Genomic DNA, 22838 nt, shown 5'->3' on the forward strand with positions numbered 1-22838 from the left:
CACGCACGCAAAACATAGCTAACGGGCTAACAGCAACCATTTTGATGTGTTTAGTTTTGTCACTCTGTCATTCCACAGAATCATAAGTGTACACCATTTTGATGTGTTTAGTTTTGTCACTTTGTCATTCCACAGAATCATATGTGTATACCATTTTGCTGTGATTTAGTTTGGTCACTCTGTAATTCCACAGTATCATATGTGTATACCATTTTGCTGTGATTTAGTTTTGTCACTCTGTAATTCCACAGTATCATATGTGTATACCATTTTGCTGTGATTTAGTTTGGTCACTCTGTAATTCCACAGTATCATATGTGTATACCATTTTGCAAAAAAAGACACACTGGGGTGGAGGTGATGGTTCTAATGACGTATGTTAATTTAGTAAATTGTTGACATGAACTTCTTTAGCTCCTAAGGAGAAGAGGGAAGATGAAAGGGCGACAGTGGTACAGGAGGTAGAGAAGTCGTTTAGTAGTCGGAACATTGCTAGTGGATTCCCTGTCGAAGCGTCCTTGAACAAGACACTGAACCCCTAATTGCTCCTGATGTGCAGTGTGCCATCAGTGTAAATGTGTATACATCCTTGTAAGTCGCTCTGGATAAAAGCGTCGGCTAAATGACTAAATGTAAATGAAAGGATAAGCTAGGGCTGCATTCTACAAGGATCCATAAGTTGGTCAAATCAAAGAAACAAGAAAAACGGGACAATTGACAGTTGAAAGGATGAACCTGGAGGTGTATCTCCAACAGGTACAAACTGACAGGCAGAGGCATGTGGTACTTGTGTTACAGGCAGACAAGCCTTCAGCTGGAGAGATTCTCCAACGGATGTAGCTCACCCAAGTGGAGAGAGATTCAAGAGGCTGTGCACTGTGCATTGGGCTGCATTGTCTCCTGGCCCTAACAGGGTGCCTTATCTTGTCTATAAAAGGGTATCTATGGAAGCTTATGGTGATTGAATGGAAAAAAGGCTAAGACTTAGCAGTCTTTTTAATGTGGAAGAGATCTGTAGTGTGGTAGCAAGGGGGTTGGTCTCCTATTTGAAGGCAAACAGTATAATAGATATTTCTGTGCAGAAAGTGGGAATCCTAGGATTTCCTGGATGTTTGGAAGGTAGTAGTATGATTTGGCATCAAATTCAGGCAGCCCGGCCAGAAGGCTGAGCCCTCCATGTGGGGTTTCTGAGCCTTCCTAAAGCCTATAAATTGGTGCCACGCAGTCTGTTGTGGAGGGCAGTCAGTTACTTTCAGGTCCCTGAGAAGATTTCAGTGTTAGTCAAAACATATTTTTAGGATATTCAGTAACTGGCAGCTTTTAGAGACTGGTTTATATAGCTGTCAGCTGTCAGCCAAGTTACAAACAGTATGAAATGGGCAAGGATGATTTTTTTTTTTTTTAGAAGAAGAATCAATCATTAAGGCAAAACTGGTGGAAGAGAGTTTTATATTGATGGTGAGATGATTCCTTCTATTCTAGAGAAATCAGTGAAGAGCTTAGGCAGGTGTTACAAATCGATTTTATTGTTAATGCAATCAATACCATTGATCACACCTTCTTGCCTGGTAAAGTGAAATTGTGGTGCTTGTAGTGTGGGCTTTTGGCACATGTAAGGTGGGCTCTGACGCTGCTATTTCAGAGATGAGGAGAATCATGAATAATCAGACATAGTCAAGTTTAAAAGTCATTGGCCTTTTTGTTACAGAATAAACAAGCTGAGTTTGAACAAAGTTTGAGTCTTAATGACAGGGACAGTAGAATTTATTTTGTGTGAGACGGGCAGGAGGGTGGACATCGGGCACACAGTCCTGGCAAATGGGGAAAAGCACAGGATTGGCTGACTGGCTGATGTCGGAAGGCAACTTCAAGTTCCACCGTCTATTGTTGTGACTGCTATGAGACCAGACATGGTGTTGTATTCTGAGTGTATGCGCATTGTTTACTTTATTGAGTTAACAATTTCCTTTGAAGATGCCTGCCTGATTTAAGATGCATTTAAAAGGATGAAATATGCAGAACTGGCAAAAGAAATGAGGGAAAGAGTTTGGCCAGCACACACTTAACCAGTGAAGAGAGGTGTTAGAGGCTTTGTAGCTAGATCAACCATATTCTGTTGTAGTTTGGTTTTTGAGGATGGTCCCTCAAAGGAGCTTTACAGGGGTTGTCTGAGGCAGCTGAAAAAAATATAAGTGAATGAACCTAAAGACCCGGACAATGGCACAAGGACTACGAGATCGAATACGGCAAGACAGGAGGGTGAAGCCAAAAGAAGATGCAACATCTGCGGTGGCATATTCAAGAACGAACGTGGCGTCAAGATTCATCAAGGCAAGTCGAAGTGCAAAGAGCAGTTAAAGCAACGCAAAGCACCTGATACTACCCAGAGAGTTATCTCTGAGTTTATTAGCAGCGCTTGTCAGTCGGTGGAGGACCGGGGCCAGGAGGCAAACCACAGAGCTCTGGACCTCTCCGCTCAACCTGCCCAGAGCACAGGAAGAAGAGGGGATGAATCCGAAAGCCTAGAGGACTTCGTGAGGAAGCCACGGTTGAATCTACCACCAGCAGTGGACCGCAGATGGGCACGATTGGACGAAGACCTGAGCACCATCCTGGACAACACTCTGAAAGGAGATGCAACCAGGAAGATAAAGACCATGGTGCAAGTGGTGTACCAGGCATGCCAAGATGCTTTTGGTGTCAGGGAAGGGAAAACCATCAAGCTACCATCAGGTCCCAGCAGGAGACAGCGTCGGATCACACAATTGCGGGAAGAACTAAGGTCACTTAAGAAGAGATGGTGGAAAGCAGGCGAAGAGGAGAAAGCAGCCTTGAACGAGTTAAGCTCAGAGGTTCGAAAAAACCTGATCAACCTTCGCAGAGCAGAGACTATCGGGAGAAAGCAGAAGGAGAAAAGCAGACAGAGGAAAGCCTTCTTTAACAACCCCTTCCAGTTCACAACAGGCCTCCTTGGGAAGCCCAAAAGCGGGAGATTGATGTGCTCTAAGGAAGAAGTGGAGGTCAGTGTGGCAGAGGCACATGGCGACCCAATCAGAGACGTACCACTTGGGAACTGCCCTTTCCAGCTACCAACACCTGAGCCACACACCCCATTCTGCATGGCAGACTTCACCCTTGACGATGTGAGGACAGTAGTGGAAAAAGCTAGAGCAGGATCTGCTCCGGGACCATCAGGAACCACTTACAAGATCTACAAAAACTGTCCACAGCTACTTAAGAGGCTGTCGAAGCTTTTACGGACACTCTGGAAGAAGAAGCAGGAACCAAGGAGCTGGACACTCGCTGAGGGCTGCTTTGTGCCTAAAGAGCTGAACTCCGCAGGGCTCGGTCAGTTTCGAGAGATCTCCCTTTTAGATGTAGAGGGGAAAATATTCTGGTCCATCATTGCCAAAAGGCTAACTTCATATCTACTTGCCAACGAGTACGTCGACCCAAGTGTCCAAAAAGGAGGAGTCCCAGGATACTCTGGGTGCCTGGAGCATACATCAGCGATCAGTCAGCTCATCAAGGAAGCGAAGAGTAACAACAACACACTCTCAGTCGTATGGCTAGATCTCGCTAAAGCCTACCCAAGTGTACCTCACCAGCTGATCCGACATGCATTGGAGCACTACCAAGTACCAGCAGAGGTAGTTATCCTTGTGATGTCACATGGATTCACTGAGCATGAGGTTCACTGTGGGAAATTTCACCACCAAATGGCAAAGGCTTGAGAAGGGCATCATGGCAGGATGTACAATATCTGTGGTCCTGTTCATCGCTGCCATGAACCTACTTCTGAAGGCAGGAGCAATGCAATGTAGAGGGCCCAAAGCAAGCGACAATACAAGACACCCAGCATGTAGAGCTTTCATGGATGATATTACAGTGATGACTCCATCAATCCAAGGAACGGTGGATCCTTAGCTCACTGGAGAAGATGGCTACTTGGTCACGGATGCAGTTCAAGCCAGGGAAATCCAGAAGCCTGAGTATCCTGAAAGGAAAGCTGACCAAAAACATCTTCAACATTCAAGGCTCTGAGATTCCAACGATCCAGGAACAAGGGATCCGATGCCTTGGAAAGTTTTATGACAGCACCCTGAAGGACAGCGGAAACCTCAGAGACACCAAGGCTCAACTGAACATCTGGCTCAAGGCAATCGACAACAGCCAGCTGCTTGGAAGATTTAAAGTGTGGAACTTTCAGTACGGCATCATTCCCAGACTGCAATGGCCATTCCTGCTGTACGACTTTCCAATGACTCAAGTGGAAGGGATGGAAAGAGTGTGCAGCAAATTCGTGCGGAAATGGCTGGGTGTTCCCCCATCTTTCAGCTCAGTCAATCTGTACAGTAAGACCTCCAAGCTTCGCCTACCAGTTTCATCGGTGGTGGAAGAATTCAAAGCCACCAAGGCCAGAGCAGTCAGCACACTCCTTCTGTCCAAAGACAAGAAAGTTCGGCACGCTAACAACACCATCAAGTGCGGCAGGAAGTGGAAGCCCCAGTAAGCTGTGAAGGAAGCAGAAGTGCACTGGAAACATCAGGAGATTGTTGGGGTAGTCTGTCAAGGGCGACGGGGACTTGGAAATTACACTGCATGAAATGTGGGATTTACGACAGTCTCCGACCCTGTGTATTGCTGTAGAAGCCCACATTGGTGTGAAAGCCCCCCCACCCCTTCCCCTTGGCCAGGCCTAGGTTTTGTTATGTTAATTGAATTGACCTGGATTGAACACAACAACCCCCCCCCCCCCCCCCCCCGCCAGGGGAGGCACCCCGTCACTGCTTCACTGATTTAAAAAACCTGAAAGTCACAGGTTCGATCCCCACTAGTGGCAACCATGGCCCAAGTTGCTTAACGACTGTTAACGACTCTTAATGACTGTTATCAGAGTAAGCCTGACTCTGTATAATTACATGCCAGAAACAAATCTCAAGAACATTAAGGTGAAATAATAATATATAAGTTAGGAACATTACACATAGCCTAAGTTAAAACTTTTAAACACATACCACCATAAACATGTGAGATAATTCGACAAGAGACATTGAAAGACAGCTAACTCACTGCTTTGTCAAATAAGAGAGATCAACTATATATATATCTGGAAACCACTTACAGATTCCGATTAGCTAAATTTGCGTCTGGATGGAAAGGTGTTATCTTTCCCCATCCCACCCATGCTAAACCATTTCTAGCATAATATGCGATCTACCGTGGAAAACAGAAGGCAGGCGATTTTTTTTTAATCAGTTCTCACCACAAAACGACGTCGCATCTTTGCTCCTTGAATGTCCAGTGGTGTAGTCCAGTATATACGCAGGTATACGGAGTATACCCACTTATTTTTCAGTCAGCATTGGGTATACCCACTTCTCAAAACAGGGTGTTTATCCTGTGCTGTATGAATAAATAAAGAGTAGGCTACCCACTTCTCCAGGGACAACTACACCACTATGAATGTCGATATGTAATGGTATGGTGTTATTGAAACTTACTACGTGTAAAAAAGACTAGAAATTGAACGTTTATTATTTCAGGTAGGCGCATACCTACGTGACAATAAATCTGTTTCTGTTTCTGACTCGAGTCTAAAGTTTCTAATGTTGCCTCGGGCGCCTTTACGTGAACATAATTAAAACGTCACATAAGTCCACTAAACAATTCCCGATTCGCACGCTCCAGTAACAGAAGAGAAATACTCCAGAGGAGGGAGGAATGATAAACCAGGTACTTGCTCGCACCGACGAGCTAGAACATTACCAGCAAAGGTGGCTAAGCGGTTAGCAACAGCACCATTAGGTACAAAGTACCACTAACCTGAGGAGCGCAGGTTCAAATCTCGCGAAGCTCGCCTAAAATCTACCTGAAAAGTCACAGGTTAGATATTTACGAGTGGCAAACATGTCCCAAGTTGTGAAATGACTATCTCGATATCAGAGTAAGCCCGACTCTGTATAATCACATGTCAAAAGTGAATCTCAAGAACATTACAGAGAGGAAGCTCCGGAATATGAGTGGAACAGCCTCGAAAGTACATTGCAACCCCCGAACTCTGAAAATGAAAGGCAAAGCAAGAATCGTGAAATCCCCGAAATCAAAACCCTAAAGACAGAACTCTGAAAACGGTGAGCTAATCAAGAAATGTGATAACCCCGGAGCAAAACCCCAAAGACAGAATATTAATTAAATTTTTATCGTGTACATTTTAATTTCGTTTTTATGGGGCAATAGCTGTAAATGGGAGGGGATACGTTTTGTCAGTTGAAAGCTGACCTATAGACAGAATCTCATTCCGTCTCATCACAAGACGTTTTAATTCAATTCCTTCTCGTTTTCAACCAATGGCCGCAGCAGGGTGTGTGTGGCTAGACTGCTGACAGTCAATATGCTAATAACTAAGAGCATTTCGCACCTCTGTCAGCGGGAGGTGAGAATGCTAAACACATCGGCCCCCCTCCCCTCGCAGGTTCCTTCCCGGGAATTTCCGTTCGTATGCGGCAGACGGATATTTCGGGGGAATGTCCGCGATCAGCCAGGAATGGTGATCATTCGCGGCTGTATCACAGCGTTTACGGGCCCGATAATCTTGCTTTTCATGCAGTGATACAACGCCAAGAGATGGAGTAAGGCCAGCACCAAAGGTAGAAGAGAGCTAGTGGTGCAGAGAGTCCGAGAGACTGCGGAAGAAGACCGCCGTGTGAAAGCGGTAGGTCTCGCCTGCCAGGGGCAGTGGATGCAGTGGGACCACGCACTCGAGCGGCCACTGTCCTGGAAGGAGCTCAGGGGCACTGACCAGGGCAAGCTGAGCTTCCTCCTGCGTGCTGTAGCCGACCTCTTACCTACTCCAACCAACTTAAAGATCTGGGGAAAGGAAGAAGATACATCCTGTAAGCAGTGTGGCGCAACCCTTGCCACACTGAATCACATCTTGACTGGGTGTCCCAAATCACTTGGAGAAGGCCGATACAGGTGGAGGCACGACAAGGTTCTCATGGAAATCGCCAACTGGGTGGAACAACAGAGGCTCAAAGCAAACCAACATCAGCTAAAACCTTCCCAGGCTGTCAATTTCCAAAGAGAAGGGAGTACGATTCCCAGGGCTAGAACAACTGCCAAGAACCTACCCTCCATTTTGCATCGAGCTTCAGACTGGGAGATGCAAGTGGATTTGAAGAGAAGACTTGTCTTTCCGGAGGAGGTAGTGGTAACCTCACTGCGACCAGACATGATTCTTCTGTCCAGGAGCACAAAGACCATCATTATAGCCGAACTCACAGTGCCCTGGGAGGTCAGGCTAGCCATCTCTCATCAACTGAAGAAAGCAAAGTATCAAGACCTGATCGACGAGGCTCTCCTTAAAGGATGGCATGCAACCCTATTTCCAATCGAGGTTGGTTGCCGTGGTTTCCCAGCAACATCAGTGCGATATTTCTTACAGAGGGTTGGCTTGGAACCCAAGCAGCTGAAGAAAGCCACTAGGGAGATAGCCATAGCAGCTGAAACCAGCTCAAGATGGGTGTGGCTGACTAGAGATCGCAAATGGAGCCCTTCTGCTGGTGAAGGTTAATCTTCACTGCCCCACTCAGGCGAAGCGTACAGGCTTAGGGGCGAAACGCTGGTGACCCTGAGATACCTGCTGAGGATGCAGAAGGGTTTCCAACAATGCGAATGCTCTGACCACACTGCCATCAAGGATTACGCTGTAACACCGAATCGTAGCTCCTGCAGTTTTCTGCTTGTAGCAAAGCATCTCTGATGTTTACTTCACCTGTATGATATGAAGAAGCTTGATGCTGCAAGAGGTTCTTGAAGTTGGCTTGCTGGCATACTTTGAAATACTGATCTTCTGTGTAGCTGTCGCTGAAATATATGCATATTTTCTTTCTTTATTTAAAATATGTTTGTGTTTGTTTATTTGTTTGTGTGCTTGGGCATACTTAATTGAATTTTGTATTTTGCTGATGTGGAATTGTGGTATAACATGGTAAGAACACCTACTGGTGAATAAGTTAATTGAGTCAAATAGGCTACCATAGTCATGTGATCCACTTAACTAATAACAGGGAAAATGTAAGTTTCGTTCTTTTGTAGCTAAGATGTGCATGGAGAAGGATGTGTATGAATACAAAACGATTTAGTTGACCTTAACTTTCTGGTTGGAAGGCGCACACGGTATGTTTGTATGTTTTATTTGATTAGTAATGTGTTAAAAGATAATTTCAGAGTTAATTATTAATATAATTTACTTGACATATGCTGATGTTAGAATGTGATACATTTTATTTCAGTTTTTCACGGTGGTTTGGAGCATGAAAGAGAGTATGAAAGCAAATAAAAACTCATCAATCATCAGTTGGAGGCGCCTGGTTCATCTTTAACCAGGAGAAAAGTTTAGGGGCAGCTACATTCTGGTTTTGGCATACCTAGGGCCTGTCTCAATGGGGCAAGGGCATAGCTGAAGAGGCCCTAGTTGGAGCCACCTTCATCTATGGGGCATAAATATGACTGAAGATGGCGTATTTAGAGCGAACAGGGTTGTTATGGGGAAGTCTCTCCGTAATGCACAAGGTATATCTTGAGGTGAATGTGTTGTTGTGTCTGGTAATAACAGGTATCCTAACCCATCGTGAGTATAGAGGTGTTCGTGTTGTTGTGTCTGGTAATAACAGGTATCCTAACTTAGTGTGTATCAAGGTGTTTGTACTGTTGTGTCTGGTATTAACAGGTATCCTAACCCATCGTGAGTATAGAGGTGTTCGTGTTGTTGTGTCTGGTAATAACAGGTATCCTAACCCATTGTGTGTATGGAGGTGAATGTGCTGTTGTGTCTGGTATAAACAGGTATCCTAACCCATCGTGAGTATAGAGGGGGGTGGGTCTGGCAGACACTACTGTTGAGCCTTCTGGAGGTGTAGTGGGCCTAATGAAGGCTGGTGCCCACTTGGCAACTCCATTGAAATGCTCTTGAAGACATCTTTGGTGATGGTGTTGTTTTTGACTATTGTTGAGTATCGGTATGATGGTTGTATTGCACCCTGTTTTGTTAAAATGCTTATGCTAGGTTGTTAGGTATGCATGAGTTCTTGAATGTGACAGTGAAAGGTTTGGCTGCTGTGGGAAGTACCCAACCAAAAGCACAAGGAATTTAAATCCTTTCCTGTGTATAACTAAAAACTAAATGACATACTAGAATGGAAAAATACGACAGGCTGATTTAAAGGTTCCAATCCTGCATGATGTTAAGCCACAGGTGGCAATTCTGCCAAATGTCCTTCAGAGAAGAGATTTCATTTTCTGTTCGTAAACATTTATTAAATTGAGGATATATCAATTCTGAACTCGTTTTCGAACAATGAAATGTACTGTTGGCAAACTCTTACCGTATATTTTCAAAATGGCTTATTTCTGGTTTCTTCACTGCAGTGTGCCGATATACTTTAAAGATGATAACAGCAAAGGCCAACAAGTTAACCTAGACATAGTGAACAAATTATAATTAGCATTTTTTTAAATAAAAAGTAAAATGATCAGATATGAGAATTAACTAGAAAATGCATTTCCTGAAGGAAATACCAGTGCATGAAATGCAAAAGTTAGGAAAGGAAGAAGAAAAAGAAGAGTGAAAGAAGGAAAGAAGAAAGGAAAGAAGAGTGGAAGAAGGAAAGAAGAAAGGAAAGAAGAGTGAAGAAAGGAGAGAAGAGAGGATGAAGGAAAGAAGAGTGAAAGAAGGAAAGAAGAAAAGAAAGAAGAGTGAAGAAAGGAAATAAGAAAAGAAAGAAGAGTGAAGAAAGGAAAAAAGAGTGAAAGAAGGAAATAATAGTTGAATAAGGAAAGAAGAAAGGAAAGAAGAGTGAAAGAAGGAAAGAAGAAAGGAGAGTGAAGAAAGGAAAGAAAAGTGAAAGAAGGAAAGAAGAGTGGAAGAAGGAAAGAAGAAAGGAAAGAAGAGTGGAAGAAGGAAAGAAGAGTGAACAAGAGTGAAAGAGAAAAAGAGAGTGAAAATATTGAAAAAAGGAGATAAAAATGGAGTGAAGAAGAGAGATTGAGTGTGAGAGAAAGTAGACTGAGAGGGATAGAGAGAAAGATGGAGAAAAAAAAAAGTACGTTCCTAGTTACAGTTAAATTGAGAGGGACAGAGAAGAGGTTCCTTGGATTTGGCGCAGGTGTCAGTGAAGCACAGGTGCAAGCCAGTTCAAAGACCCTATTATGATGTCATAATGGCCCAATGTAAGTCAATGGGAAAATTTAGATTCGTTTTTATTTAATATCTTAGAAAGTATAAAGTTTAGAAAAGTGAAAAATACATAGCATAAGTGTCCTTTACAAGACCTACGCGACAAAGTTTGAATGAAGTTTCTATTATATTATTACTAATTAATTGCAGAAAAAGGTGAGAAGAATAATAAGAAGAAGAAGAAGAAGAAGAAACCTAGGAATAACAATACAGGGCATTTCATGCACTGTAACTAGAATGCGTTTCGTGAACGAACTGCGAGAGTGTGCTTGCTCTGTTGCGGCCATGACAGAGAGAACAAATGCCTTGGAATTAGTCTCTTCCCCTCCTAGTCTCCTAGAAGAGTGAAGAAAGTAAAGAAGTGTGGAAGAAGGAAAGAAGAAAAGAAAGAAGAGTGGAAGAAAGAAAGAAGAGTGGCTCTGGATAAAGACAGTAAAGAGAGAGTGAAGAGGGAAAATATTGAAAGAAGGATACAAAAAAGTGAAGCAGAGAGATGGCGTGTGAGAGAAAGTAGAGTGAGAGGGATAGAGAGAAAGAAGGAGAGAGAAAAAAAGTAGAGTATTTGCAGGGCTCTACGCTAAGGTTTTTCCCAAGGAGCACATGTGCTCCTAAATGAAAAAAATTAGGAGCACACAAAGAAATTTAGGAGCACAGCAGGTTTTTTTTACGCGGAAGCAAAGCATGTCATACTCATTTGCGACTTATAGTTACAAACAATGTATTTTCCAACGTTGAACCCCATTCATGTTCAGTTATTCCAAAGCAATTTAGCTGGTAAATTGATCAAATTACTGCATTTGTTCATACAACGCTTTGGTTGACCTCTTATTAATTGTTATTAGTAGTATCTTACATAGCCAGCTTTAGGCTACTTAAAGTTTATTGTAAGATATAGCTTGTTAGACTTAATGCAGTTAGAGTTAGACCGTAGGTCTAGTATCTAACGTAAGCAACACTTTTACTGTATAGCTAGAGCACGTGTATCACATTGGTTTATAGTCTGTCAAATTAGTTCTAGTTATTGGTGTTCGTTGGCATAAAAAGTTAGTCTTCTCTTATAAGCCTAGTTAGTACATCTGATTAGAGCTAGCAACCATGAAAAACCTCTTCTGAAACTAAGAAGGATAAATATGACTAAATGTGACTAAAACTAATATGCATTTGTCTTAAGACTGAATCTAAAATAGCTGCCAAAATGAATACATCTCAGTGTTCATTTTGGCAGCTATTTTAGATTCAGTCTTTTAGATTCAGCAGCTATTTTAGATTCAGTGCATATTAGTTTTAGTCACATTTAGTCATAGTTATCCTTCTTAGTTTCAGTCTAGTTTTCGAAAACTGAGCACACTACAACAGCTACGCTGTGTCCAGGTACATCCTCAAACGTTTTTCAGTTAACCTAATGATTCAAGGTCTCTCATGAATCATTACTCCCAGGACACATGTTAATGTTAACTCACGCTATCGGTCATGCTTAATCCTCTCCAACCACATTAGCAACAAAATAAACTGGTGAGCTAACAAGTTAACCATTCTTTCAGTATAAGCTACTTTTGCATAGCCCCGTACAGCTAGGATAGCTCACGTTAACGTAGTAGGAATACAAGCCTTAGCTCACTACATCCACACAACTAAATTCATGAATTACTTCACAGGTTTACTTCACAACTTGAATTAAGGAAAATGATCCCCCGTTACGGCTAGCTGAAACTGCCAGTGGATACTCCCGTTACGTAGTGTTAGTTAGCCTTTAGCCCCGTACTCAGATATTACAGCTGCTTAACACAGCTAGGATAGATCTGCTTAACACAGCTAGGATAGCTAACGTTACCGTAGTGGGAATACAAGTTTTTCAAGTTCGCACGTACCTATTTATGCGAGTGAAATACTCGCACTGTAGAGCCCTACTATGGAAGGTGTCTATTAATATTCCTAGTTATACAGTTGAATGGAGCGGGACAGATAAGCGGTTCCTTGGAACCTTGGCACAGGTGTCAGTGAGTGAAGCACAGGTGCAAGCCACTTCAATGAGCCTATTATGATGTCATAATGCCCCACAGTTCTGCCATGCAAGTCTATGGGGAATAAAGGGGATGAAAAAAGAGGAATAAAAAAGGAGTGGCAAGGAGTACCGCCACGAAAAGACATAGCAGGTTGCACAGGATCGGGCCGGACGTTTCGGTGTTTGAACGGCGTCTCTACCTCGAACGGGCGAGGCCTGATTCGATGCAAGAAAAACGGGCGGAATAAAGCACACTAATAAAGTCAAGTGCTGGTATGATGAAGAGGTTCAAAACAGCTGAGTTAAACTTTTAAGTATACTATGTAACTTTAACTGAAGGTGAAAGTCCAATAGTATTAGATGCTTTGGTGTACATCTAAGAATGTGTCTTACCAGTATAATCAAACATGCAGGACCAATAAAACTCCAGATAAAGTTATTTTCAGTGCTCAGCCAACACCTAAAAACAAGAAGAAATGATTCACCAAGCTGAACACTTGTTTCTAAATGTGTTACTCAAACACACTCATTGTCATAGGGCCTATACCGTTGTACTTACACTGTGTTACTTAAACACACTCCTTGTCATAGGGCCTTTATGGTTGTACTTACACTGTGTAACTCAAACACACTCATTGTCATAGGGCCTATACCGTTGTACTTACACTGTGTTACTCAGACACACTCATTGTCAGAGGGCCTATACTGTTGAACTTACTCTGTGTTACTCAAACACGCTCATTGTCATAGGCCTATACCGTTGTACTTACACTGTGTTACTCAAACACACGCATTGTCATAGGGCTATACCGTATACCGTTTGTGCAAAATAAAAACTGACTACAGTCAGCCTTGTTTGTTTTGTACTTACACTGTGTTACTCAAACACACGCATTGTCATAGGGACTCTATACCGTTGTACTTACACTGTGTTACTCAAACACACTCATTGTCATAGGCCTATACCGTTGTACTTACACTGTGTTACTCAAACACACTCATTGTCATAGGGCTATACCGTTGTACTTACACTGTGTTACTCAAACACACGCATTGTCATAGGGCCTATACCATTGTACTTACACTGTGTTACTCAGACACACTCATTGTCATAGGGCCTATACCGTTGTACTTACACTGTGTTACTCAAACACACTCATTGTCATAGGGCCTATACAGTTGTACTTACACTGTGTTACTCAAACACACTCATTGTCAGAGGGCCTATACTGTTGAACTTACTCTGTGTTACTCAAACACACTCATTGTCATAGGGCTATACCGTTGTACTTACACTGTGTTACTCAAACACACTCATTGTCATAGGGCCTATACATTTGTACTTACACTGTGTTACTCAAACACACTCATTGTCATAGGGGCCTATACCGTTGTACTTACACTGTGTTAGTGCCATAGTATTTGGAGCCCAGCGTGGCAGAGATGGTGACTACTATAGCGGGGCTGCCATATCCAAACATGTAGAAGTTGCGATGCAGGAAGCCCTTGTTGTAGATGACGCCGACGACCAGCAGGTACAGATGAATCCCCTCAATGCACATCCATGCAAACGCAGCCAGAAAGAAGTAGTGCAGCAGCCCCGCGATCACAGAGCAGAACAGCTACAGGGGGAACCAACGATGCAATATTGATCAGGATTGGAAAAAATGCAGCTTTCCAACGTTCACATTTAAAAGTAATTTCTACACATGAATAGATTTAGTAGGGGATGGTCTGTGATTTGATGTAAATAACTAATTGGTTATGATGCAAATAACATCAATAATTCATAAGGCTGAATTATATATTAAAGCCTTCTGTAACTCAGAGGTTATAGTAAGGTTATAGTAGCTCAGAGGATAAAAAGCATCATTAAGTGACGAATTATATTATTTATGAAGTATCTAAATCTGATGACACATGCGATAAACACACATCAAAAGGAAAGGGAAGTACAGGGGAAGTTTAGATTGCCTTAAAACTCTCATGTATCCAAATAAAACCAAGTGGAAAAATACAAACGCAAAATCTTGACACCAAATGTAAGAATACATTTGGAAAAATGTGTGAACACATTTGAGGACACAAGCCTGCTCACTTTGTGGGCGTGCATGTTGATGCCGACTAAGAAGATGAACTCGGACATGAAGAGGCTGCAGCACAGGTTCTTGTGTATGGTGGTCCTGGTGCTCTGGATCTCGCTGAAGAACCAGAAGGTGAAGATGCACATGGACAGGCAGATGATGGAGATCACCATGCCCAGCTGCGTGATCCTCGTCAGGATGTTGTAGTGAGCCACAAGCTGAGGGGGGAAACCGTTCATTTGTGTGATTCACTCTGCATATGCATTTGTGATGAGAGGTCCCTCTTGATATTGAGTGTTTTTTTATGTACAAATATCATAACACATACTACAATTATTATGCCCATTTAGGCGTAAATAACATTTTACTGACCTTGGTAACCACAATTCTTGCAATGACATTTATCGACATAAAAGCTATATCCTGCTTATTCATTCCTTGTTTACATCATAGCACTTAAGGACAGCTAAACTTGGTGCCTGGTAAAGCAATGAAACCTATATTGAGAGGCTCGTGATAATCATTGTGACTACTAGCATGCATACTTTAACTCTAACTCTATGGGTAGATGCATGAGTACTTTAACTTGAACTCTATGGGTAGGAGCATGCTAACTTTAACTCTATGGGTGGGAGCATGCATACTTTAACTTTAACTCTATGGGTGGGAGCATGCATACTTTAACTCTATGGGTGGGAGCATGCATACTTTAACTTTAACTCTATGGGTGGGAGCATGCATACTTTAACTCTATGGGTGGGAGCATGCATACTTTAACTCTATGGGTGGGAGCATGCATACTTTAACTTTAACTCTATGGGTGGGAGCATGCATACTTTAACTCTATGGGTGGGAGCATGAGTACTTTAACTCTATGGGTGGGAGCATGCATACTTTAACTTTAACTCTATTGGTGGGAGCATGCATACTTTAACTCTATGGGTGGGAGCAGGCATACTTTAACTTTAACTCTATGGGTGGAAGTATGCATACTTTAACTCTATGGGTGGGAGCATGAGTACTTTAACTCTATGGGTGGGAGCATGAGTACTTTAACTCTATGGGTGGAAGTATGCATACTTTAACTCTATGGGTGGGAGCATGAGTATTTAACTCTATGGGTGGGAGCATGAGTACTCTAACTCTATGGGTGGGAGCATGCATACTTTAACTCTATGGGTGGGAGCATGCATACTTTAACTCTATGGGTGGGAGCATGCATACTTTAACTCTATGGGTGGGAGCATGCATACTTTAACTTTAACTCTATGGGTGGGAGCATGCATACTTTAACTTTAACTCTATGGGTGGAAGTATGCATACTTTAACTCTATGGGTGGGAGTATGCATACTTTAACTCTATGGGTGGGAGCATGAGTACTCTAACTCTATGGGTGGGAGCATGCATACTTTAACTCTATGGGTGGGAGCATGCATACTTTAACTCTATGGGTGGGAGCATGCATACTTTAACTTTAACTCTATGGGTGGGAGCATGCATACTTTAACTCTATGGGTGGGATCATGAGTACTTTAACTCTAACTCTGACTGGAAGCATGCTAACTTTAACTCTATGGGTGGGAGCATGCATACTTTAACTCTATGGGTGGGAGCATGAGTACTTTAACTCTAACTCTGGATGGAAGCATGAGTACTTTAACTCTAACTCTATGGGTGGAAGCATGCTTACTTTAACTCTATGGGTGGGAGCATGCATACTTTAACTCTATGGGTGGGATCATGAGTACTTTAACTCTAACTCTGGCTGGAAGCATGCTAACTTTAACTCTATGGGTGGGAGCATGAGTACTTTAACTCTAACTCTGGCTGGAAGCATGCTAACTTTAACTCTATGGGTGGGAGCATGCATACTTTAACTCTATGGGTGGAAGCATGAGTACTTTAACTCTAACTCTGGATGGAAGCATGAGTACTTTAACTCTAACTCTATGGGTGGAAGCATGCTTACTTTAACTCTATGGGTGGGAGCATGCATACTTTAACTCTATGGGTGGGAGCATGAGTACTTTAACTCTAACTCTGGATGGAAGCATGAGAACTTTAACTCTAACTCTATGGGTGGAAGCATGCTTACTTTAACTCTATGGGTGGGAGCATGCATACTTTAACTCTAACTCTGGATGGAAGCATGAGAACTTTAACTCTAACTCTATGGGTGGAAGCATGCTTACTTTAACTCTATGGGTGGGAGCATGCATACTTTAACTCTATGGGTGGGAGCATGAGTACTTTAACTCTATGGGTGGGAGCATGAGTACTTTAACTCTATGGATGGGAGCATGCATCCACTGCAGACTCACATTTGCCCGTCCTGATGACATGAGGATTGCGAAATGCGTCAGGTGATTGCAGGTGCATGTGGTGTGGGAGCTGTTGACATGAGATCGTTGGCAGCCCTGCAGGGCCCAGCGTCCCTCCATGCTGTCCACTGAATACTCCCAGAATGCACATGAAGTCATGTCTGCCACAGGGTCAATGGGCTACATCACCATTGAGGAAACAGAAAAACAGAAAACTTAGAAACGTAGTGCCACTCAAATGTGATTAACTGATCAGTAATTCCACCCGATAATTATATAATGTTCGAAGCAATTCAGCACAAGGTAGGATATATATATAAATACAAACAAATAAATAAATATAACATATATCTACAGTATATATGTATCACACACATCACACTCTGTATTTACAACTAAAGAATCACTCTTGGGGAATGGCATTTCTTGTTGTTTTCATCTCTTCTAAACTTGATTTCACATACTCACTGCCAATAAATGAAAACCAAAAATAAGAAGGGAGGTACCTCAGAATGTTTCAGAGTAAAGAATACTTCTTGAAGTGGGTACATCTGAGGAGAACCAATTGCAGCTGCTATAACATCGGAATTCACCGTGATTGGACCAGCTGCAGCAAACCTCGAGTAATCAACCAATCCTGGGTCAATTCTGGGCTGTAAGACCGTCCCAATATGTCTGTACTGGAGGAACACTATGGAGACACTTCCTAATGTAGAGAAAACAAACACCATGCATTTATATCATAAACCCTGATCAGTAAAATATCATAATTACTTTCTATGTTGTTCCATTTATGTAGTGGAGTATAATTATAATTCTGCCAAGGAAATACCATTGATAATAGTATAAAATGCCTTTTGCAGAGCTAAAATGATAGAGCGATGTAACATGTTTGATACAGCTATTGTAGGGTTAATACAGAACAAGGATGAAACACAATATAGAGACTGGGTGGACCAGTTTGCAGACTGGTGTTAGTCCAGCTGTCTTATTCTCAATGCAAGGAAAACCAAAGAATTGATTATTGATTTCAGGACGGGGAGTCACATCCACCATAGTATGGTCATAAATGGGAAGGGGATTGATGTTGTGGGGAGTTACAAATACCTGGGAACAATAATAGATGATAAATTAACATGGGGTTGTAATACAGATGCTATGTATAAAAAGGGGCTGCAAAGGCTCTATTTTATGCGGAAGTTAAGGCAATTCAGAGTTGACAGAGACATGATGCGTATTTTTTACCACTCTTTTGTTGAGAGCATTTTATGTTTTTGTTCTGTGGCCTGGTACTTTTCACTGTCAGTAGCAAACAAAAATAAGCTTCACAAGATAATTAACATGGCCAGCAAGATTGCCCGCCAGCCATTAAATAGCTTGGCCATGACTGTTGAAGCAAGGGTGGTAAGAAAGGCACATAGTATTTGTCACACCCTTTACATCAGGCGTATGAGTTGTTGCCTTCAGGCAGGAGGTTCAGGCTGCCTTCATTACAGACAAATAGAGCCTGTTAGTCTTTTATACACACCAGTACATCCCGGTTAAATAAGAATCCAACTGTAATGTAACTACACTCCTCACCACACTTTTCCATTGTATTGTATTTTGAGGGGGTTGTGTATTGTAATATGAGAGGGTATTGTCCTGTCCTCTGTCATGTTGTGTTCTGTCTGTATTTGTCTTTGTGTCTTTTCTGTTTTTGTAACTATCAGATGCACTGTCAATGGCGCAGAACAAGTTTCTGCAAAGACAAATAAATAATCTATCTATCTATCTATAAGACAACAGAATTTTGATTTAGGTAAACCAGTGACATTGGAATGATTTAATCAGAGCATTTTATTATGCCCCGTTGACAGTGTGTAATCATTAGTTTGGATGAAGTCTGTACAATTGGAAACCTTTATATCTATTTTATTACGAGGAAGACTAATTGAAACGCAATGGATTTTATATTGTATTGAATCGAATAATTACATCTGATTTTTAGAATAGACATTTTGCAAATCCTTACCACTGGAGGGCGCTTCTCCATTGTGCGCTGGTGTTAACACAATAGAATTCACTCCCAGGGTAACTGCTACCTTCTTTGTCTTCTGCTGAGCCTCTAGCGTGTAGAGTTTTAATTCTGCAACACAACATATAATGTCAGTCACTATAGACACCGTAACCATGGAGAGAGAGAGTCCTTCCAGGTGGCCACAAACTATTTACTGCAGTGCACACTTGTCAAGTACCCCTTAAAGGGGCGCAGCTGTCACTATAAGTCCAGAAAGGATCTGGCATTCAGGAAGACAAACACCAAAAATACACATTAGAACTCCAGGGTTGCCTGGGTGGCTGAACTGTTATATTAATAATATAATAATGTTATTTAATATTAGTACACTGCCATGGTGTTGAGCAGAAGGTGCCGAGACCATGGACATCATTGGAACACTAGAGGGCAGCAGAGCACTAGGCTTATATCAAAGACTACAGTAGGAAATCTGCCTTCACCTTATCAATTAGCTTCAGAACACAGAACTTAACAGTCTATATATTCCCCACCTCATACCATACCTCTACTCATCTTTCAACATATTTTGCTTATACAATAGGCAAAGTCTGAATAGCCTAGGGTTGTTATGATGTTCATTTTATAAACACTGGTCTGGAATGACAGTCGTGTTCAGAAGGGTGTCATACTTGCCCAGGTTAATATCAACTCAGTCTCAATCTACCAATTAAAGGTTTTAACTTACATTGGCAACCTGCAGCACATTTAATGAACCTGGATTGACTTGTTGGAGGGCCGTGACACTAACCATTGTACCACCAACACCTGGAGTCTAACGCCCCTAATGCACCTAATTACACCTAACACACCTATTGTTGATTGTTTGATTACACCTAACTCACCTATAGTTAGACTTGATTACACCTAACACACCTATAGTTAGACTTGATTACATAGTGCTGTTGCGTTTAGCAGAAGTAATGAACCAGCGTTCATGATTAACTGATTACAATAAATTAAAAATGGAACTGACCGCTGTGTTAAACTGAACAACAACCGACCATCAGCATCCTTAAAAGACATAGCTGAGCTTTAGATAAATATATCACACACACACACACACACACACACACACACACACACACACACACACACACACACACACACACACACACACACACACACACACACACACACACACACACACACACACACACACACAAAGATGATACCTTACCTACGTCGCCTTCATTGACCTCCAGATTGGTGGCATTGAGGCTGTTTGTGGCCAGAGCCAGAGTGCCCTGCTCCACGGAGTGGAAGAGCTTGGTGAGGGTCTGCCCTCGGCGCCGCTCTTCAATCCTGCCCCACGCCTCCAACTCATTACTCTCCACAAGGTTGTTCACCGTCTTCACAAAGTCCTGCAAGGCAATATGGGGGGAAACTTACAACTGCTCTTCATGATTTTTTTTTAAACTTTTGTTTTAGTTTAAGTTAGTGTTCCCAGCCCTTGCAGATGCCTGGATAAAAGTGTCTGTGACCAGACCCTTACCTTTAGAAGCAGTCCTGCAGAAGTTATTAATACCAATATGATGATATATTTGATATACTGCTACAACTTACACATCTTTAGTTCTCGTTTGAATCTGACTGGTTTGACTTAAAGAGAGTTACCGTAATGACTTCCTTCACAGGGACATGCTCATCAGAGTGAGCTCTTCTCTCAAAGCTCAGTGCTGCACTGGAGAGGGCTTCTGTGTAGGCGATTACATCAACTGGGCTTAATTCTCCCGACGTCTGCTTCTTCATCTCCTCCAGCATTTGCTGTGGATCGGTGAGACTGCTAATCTGCAGGAGCAAAGAAGAATCCCAATAATAACATGCACAGAGGGAGGAACTGTTTTAAAATCCGTGCCACATTCAGGAGGACAAAATGTTGGATTATCCTCTGGTTTAAAGCTTTAATGAACACCCATTTCAGTGAGTATAATAAGCTACTGAAGAAACATTTGACTGCAGTTATGTACAACAAGAGCATTTATTCTCAGGTTCTGTAATTAATGTTCAATCTCTTATTGGGTCTTATTCTTGTAACTGGTCATATGGTAAAACCTGGTCATATGGCACTAAACAAAGCTACTTCAAGTGACCTATGCTATGACACATAATATTTTTGTCATCTAAAAAATGTAATGTGTTTTTGCATCTTTAACTGTAGTTTCTACATTGTTGATGTACTGATTTGATCTCCATTGTTTTTGTATCAACTACTGGCTGTAGGTGCTGTTTCTTAACATTAGAGGGCAGCACCTGCACATCAGATTTCCACATCCGTTCGCTGTTTACGTTTTCACTTTTCAATAATATACTCCCAGTTTATATTTGATTTAAATAAAAGTCTATTCTTCTGTCTGTGAAACTCACATTTAGAAGGGTGTTTTTGACTCTGTTTAATAAACACTCTGTGTCCTTGTGGCAGTTGGGGAGAGGGTTCTCTGAAAAATGATAAACTGTGTAAATGGCAGTGATACGGTTCTATATATGCTGAATTAAATATTACATTTGATATTATACATGTTTAATTAATAAGGAAAAAGCAGCTTATGTACTTAAACAAGTTGTCCGTGTGTCTGGTTGAAATAGCTTGGCTCCTGTTGAGGACACGTAATCTCTTTGGCACGAGCAGTGAAAGGATCCATTAGTGTTGTGGCAGTTTGTGAATGGCCCACAAATTTCAGTCTGCTTGCATTCATTGATATCTGCACAACAAACAGACACACTTTGTCAACATTTTCTAGATAAATATTAAACACAAAGTTATTTTTTATGGTTCCACACACAGCACCAACTATTGTCACAGTGACACACCCTTGAAACAAACGGGTCATAATAACTAGCGTGTAGATACTGGTTTAACTATGATTACTTTAGTATAAATGTTCAATCTATTCATATCTTCGATTTGCTTTGTTAATGCGTGATAGGAAAAAGCTCTGTGTTGACCTTGTTGAATGTTTTAGGCACGTGTGTGGACACACACACACACACACACACACACACACACACACACACACACACACACACACACACACCCATTCTACGGTCTAATGTCCAACCCACCATGCACAGATACCATGCTGAGATTATTTCACAGCGAGAGTCCTTGAGTAGTCCATTATCAACACATACTGCAAGACTGCAACAGCCTCCAGTCAGAAGAGGTGTTTGTAAAGGGGAACCATTATTTGGACCTGCTTCATGTTGTCAACACCACAGGTGTGGATTATAGATGAAAAGGATCAGAGGACTATTAGGAATTCATGAACAGACCAAATAGCCCATTGCTTTTACCCATCCTTTATGCAGTACCTTTCAACTGAGAGGGTTGTAGCCCATTACTTTAGGGTTTAAGGATGGGATGCAGTACCCTGAAGCCCCTTATTGGACTTCTGCTCAGGCAGTTTGGTGCTGCAAGAAAACCAGATCACCGCTGGATCCAACCACCAAGATCACAGTTTCTTTCTGCAAAAGTGCTCACTGTGAACCTTGAGCTGGATTTTCCAAAAAAAAAAGCCTTTCTGCAGTGCGACCTCAGATCTAGTCTAGCCCGTTTGAACGTTCCTCATGTTACGATACCCAGCTGCTTCACATGCACCAGTAAAACCCATTTACTTTACTGCCAGACCATCTATGTGACCTCCACCACTCTGATGCTATGACTGTTCCAGGAATCACTGTCCTTCTTTTGGGCCAGCTGTGTCCGTGCACCGATCTCACTGCACGAACCCTGACATCCTGTAGGTGGCGTGGTATCGAGGGGGGATCTCTCGGGCTATGGGGTCTGATGGTAATCACACAGGCCACAGCACACCAATACAATCATATGGCTTCATCGTTAGATCCCAGGCGAGGGCGGAGAAGGCTCCTAGGGTCATTCTTATCAGCGCCGAACATGTTCCTGTACATTATATGCTAAAAGGCTGAGGCAGGTGGAATGTAAATGCAAGGTTGTGGGGCCACAACTGTGTCTTCTAGTCAAACTACGCTACTGACAAAGTACAGAAAGGAAGCCTGGACATTCCCCTGCTGAGCCCACACAAACAGGAGCATTTAGTAATATATGTGTGTGTGTGTGTGTGTGTGTGTGTGTGTGTGTGTGTGTGTGTGTGTGTGCGTGAGTGTGAGTGTGTG

General features: G+C 42.2%; 1 protein-coding gene across 1 annotated transcript in view; it reads right to left on the reverse strand.

Annotated features, from left to right (window-relative positions):
- The window catches only part of adgrl4 (adhesion G protein-coupled receptor L4), a gene marked incomplete at its 5' end in the record, with an annotated part of 30984 nt that overhangs the window by 4341 nt on the left and 3805 nt on the right, over window positions 1-22838 (reverse strand). Inside the window, 11 exons of the mRNA XM_080835759.1 lie at window positions 9390-9481; window positions 12636-12702; window positions 13644-13864; window positions 14341-14544; window positions 16649-16828; window positions 17155-17354; window positions 18663-18776; window positions 19885-20068; window positions 20322-20495; window positions 21072-21142; window positions 21257-21406. Coding sequence (XP_080691885.1) covers window positions 9390-9481; window positions 12636-12702; window positions 13644-13864; window positions 14341-14544; window positions 16649-16828; window positions 17155-17354; window positions 18663-18776; window positions 19885-20068; window positions 20322-20495; window positions 21072-21142; window positions 21257-21406 — 1657 coding nt within the window. The remainder of the gene's footprint in view (window positions 1-9389; window positions 9482-12635; window positions 12703-13643; window positions 13865-14340; window positions 14545-16648; window positions 16829-17154; window positions 17355-18662; window positions 18777-19884; window positions 20069-20321; window positions 20496-21071; window positions 21143-21256; window positions 21407-22838) is intronic.

Source organism: Sprattus sprattus (genome assembly GCF_963457725.1).
Source record: "Sprattus sprattus genome assembly, chromosome: 3".
In the NCBI taxonomy this organism is placed as follows: domain Eukaryota; kingdom Metazoa; phylum Chordata; class Actinopteri; order Clupeiformes; family Clupeidae; genus Sprattus; species Sprattus sprattus.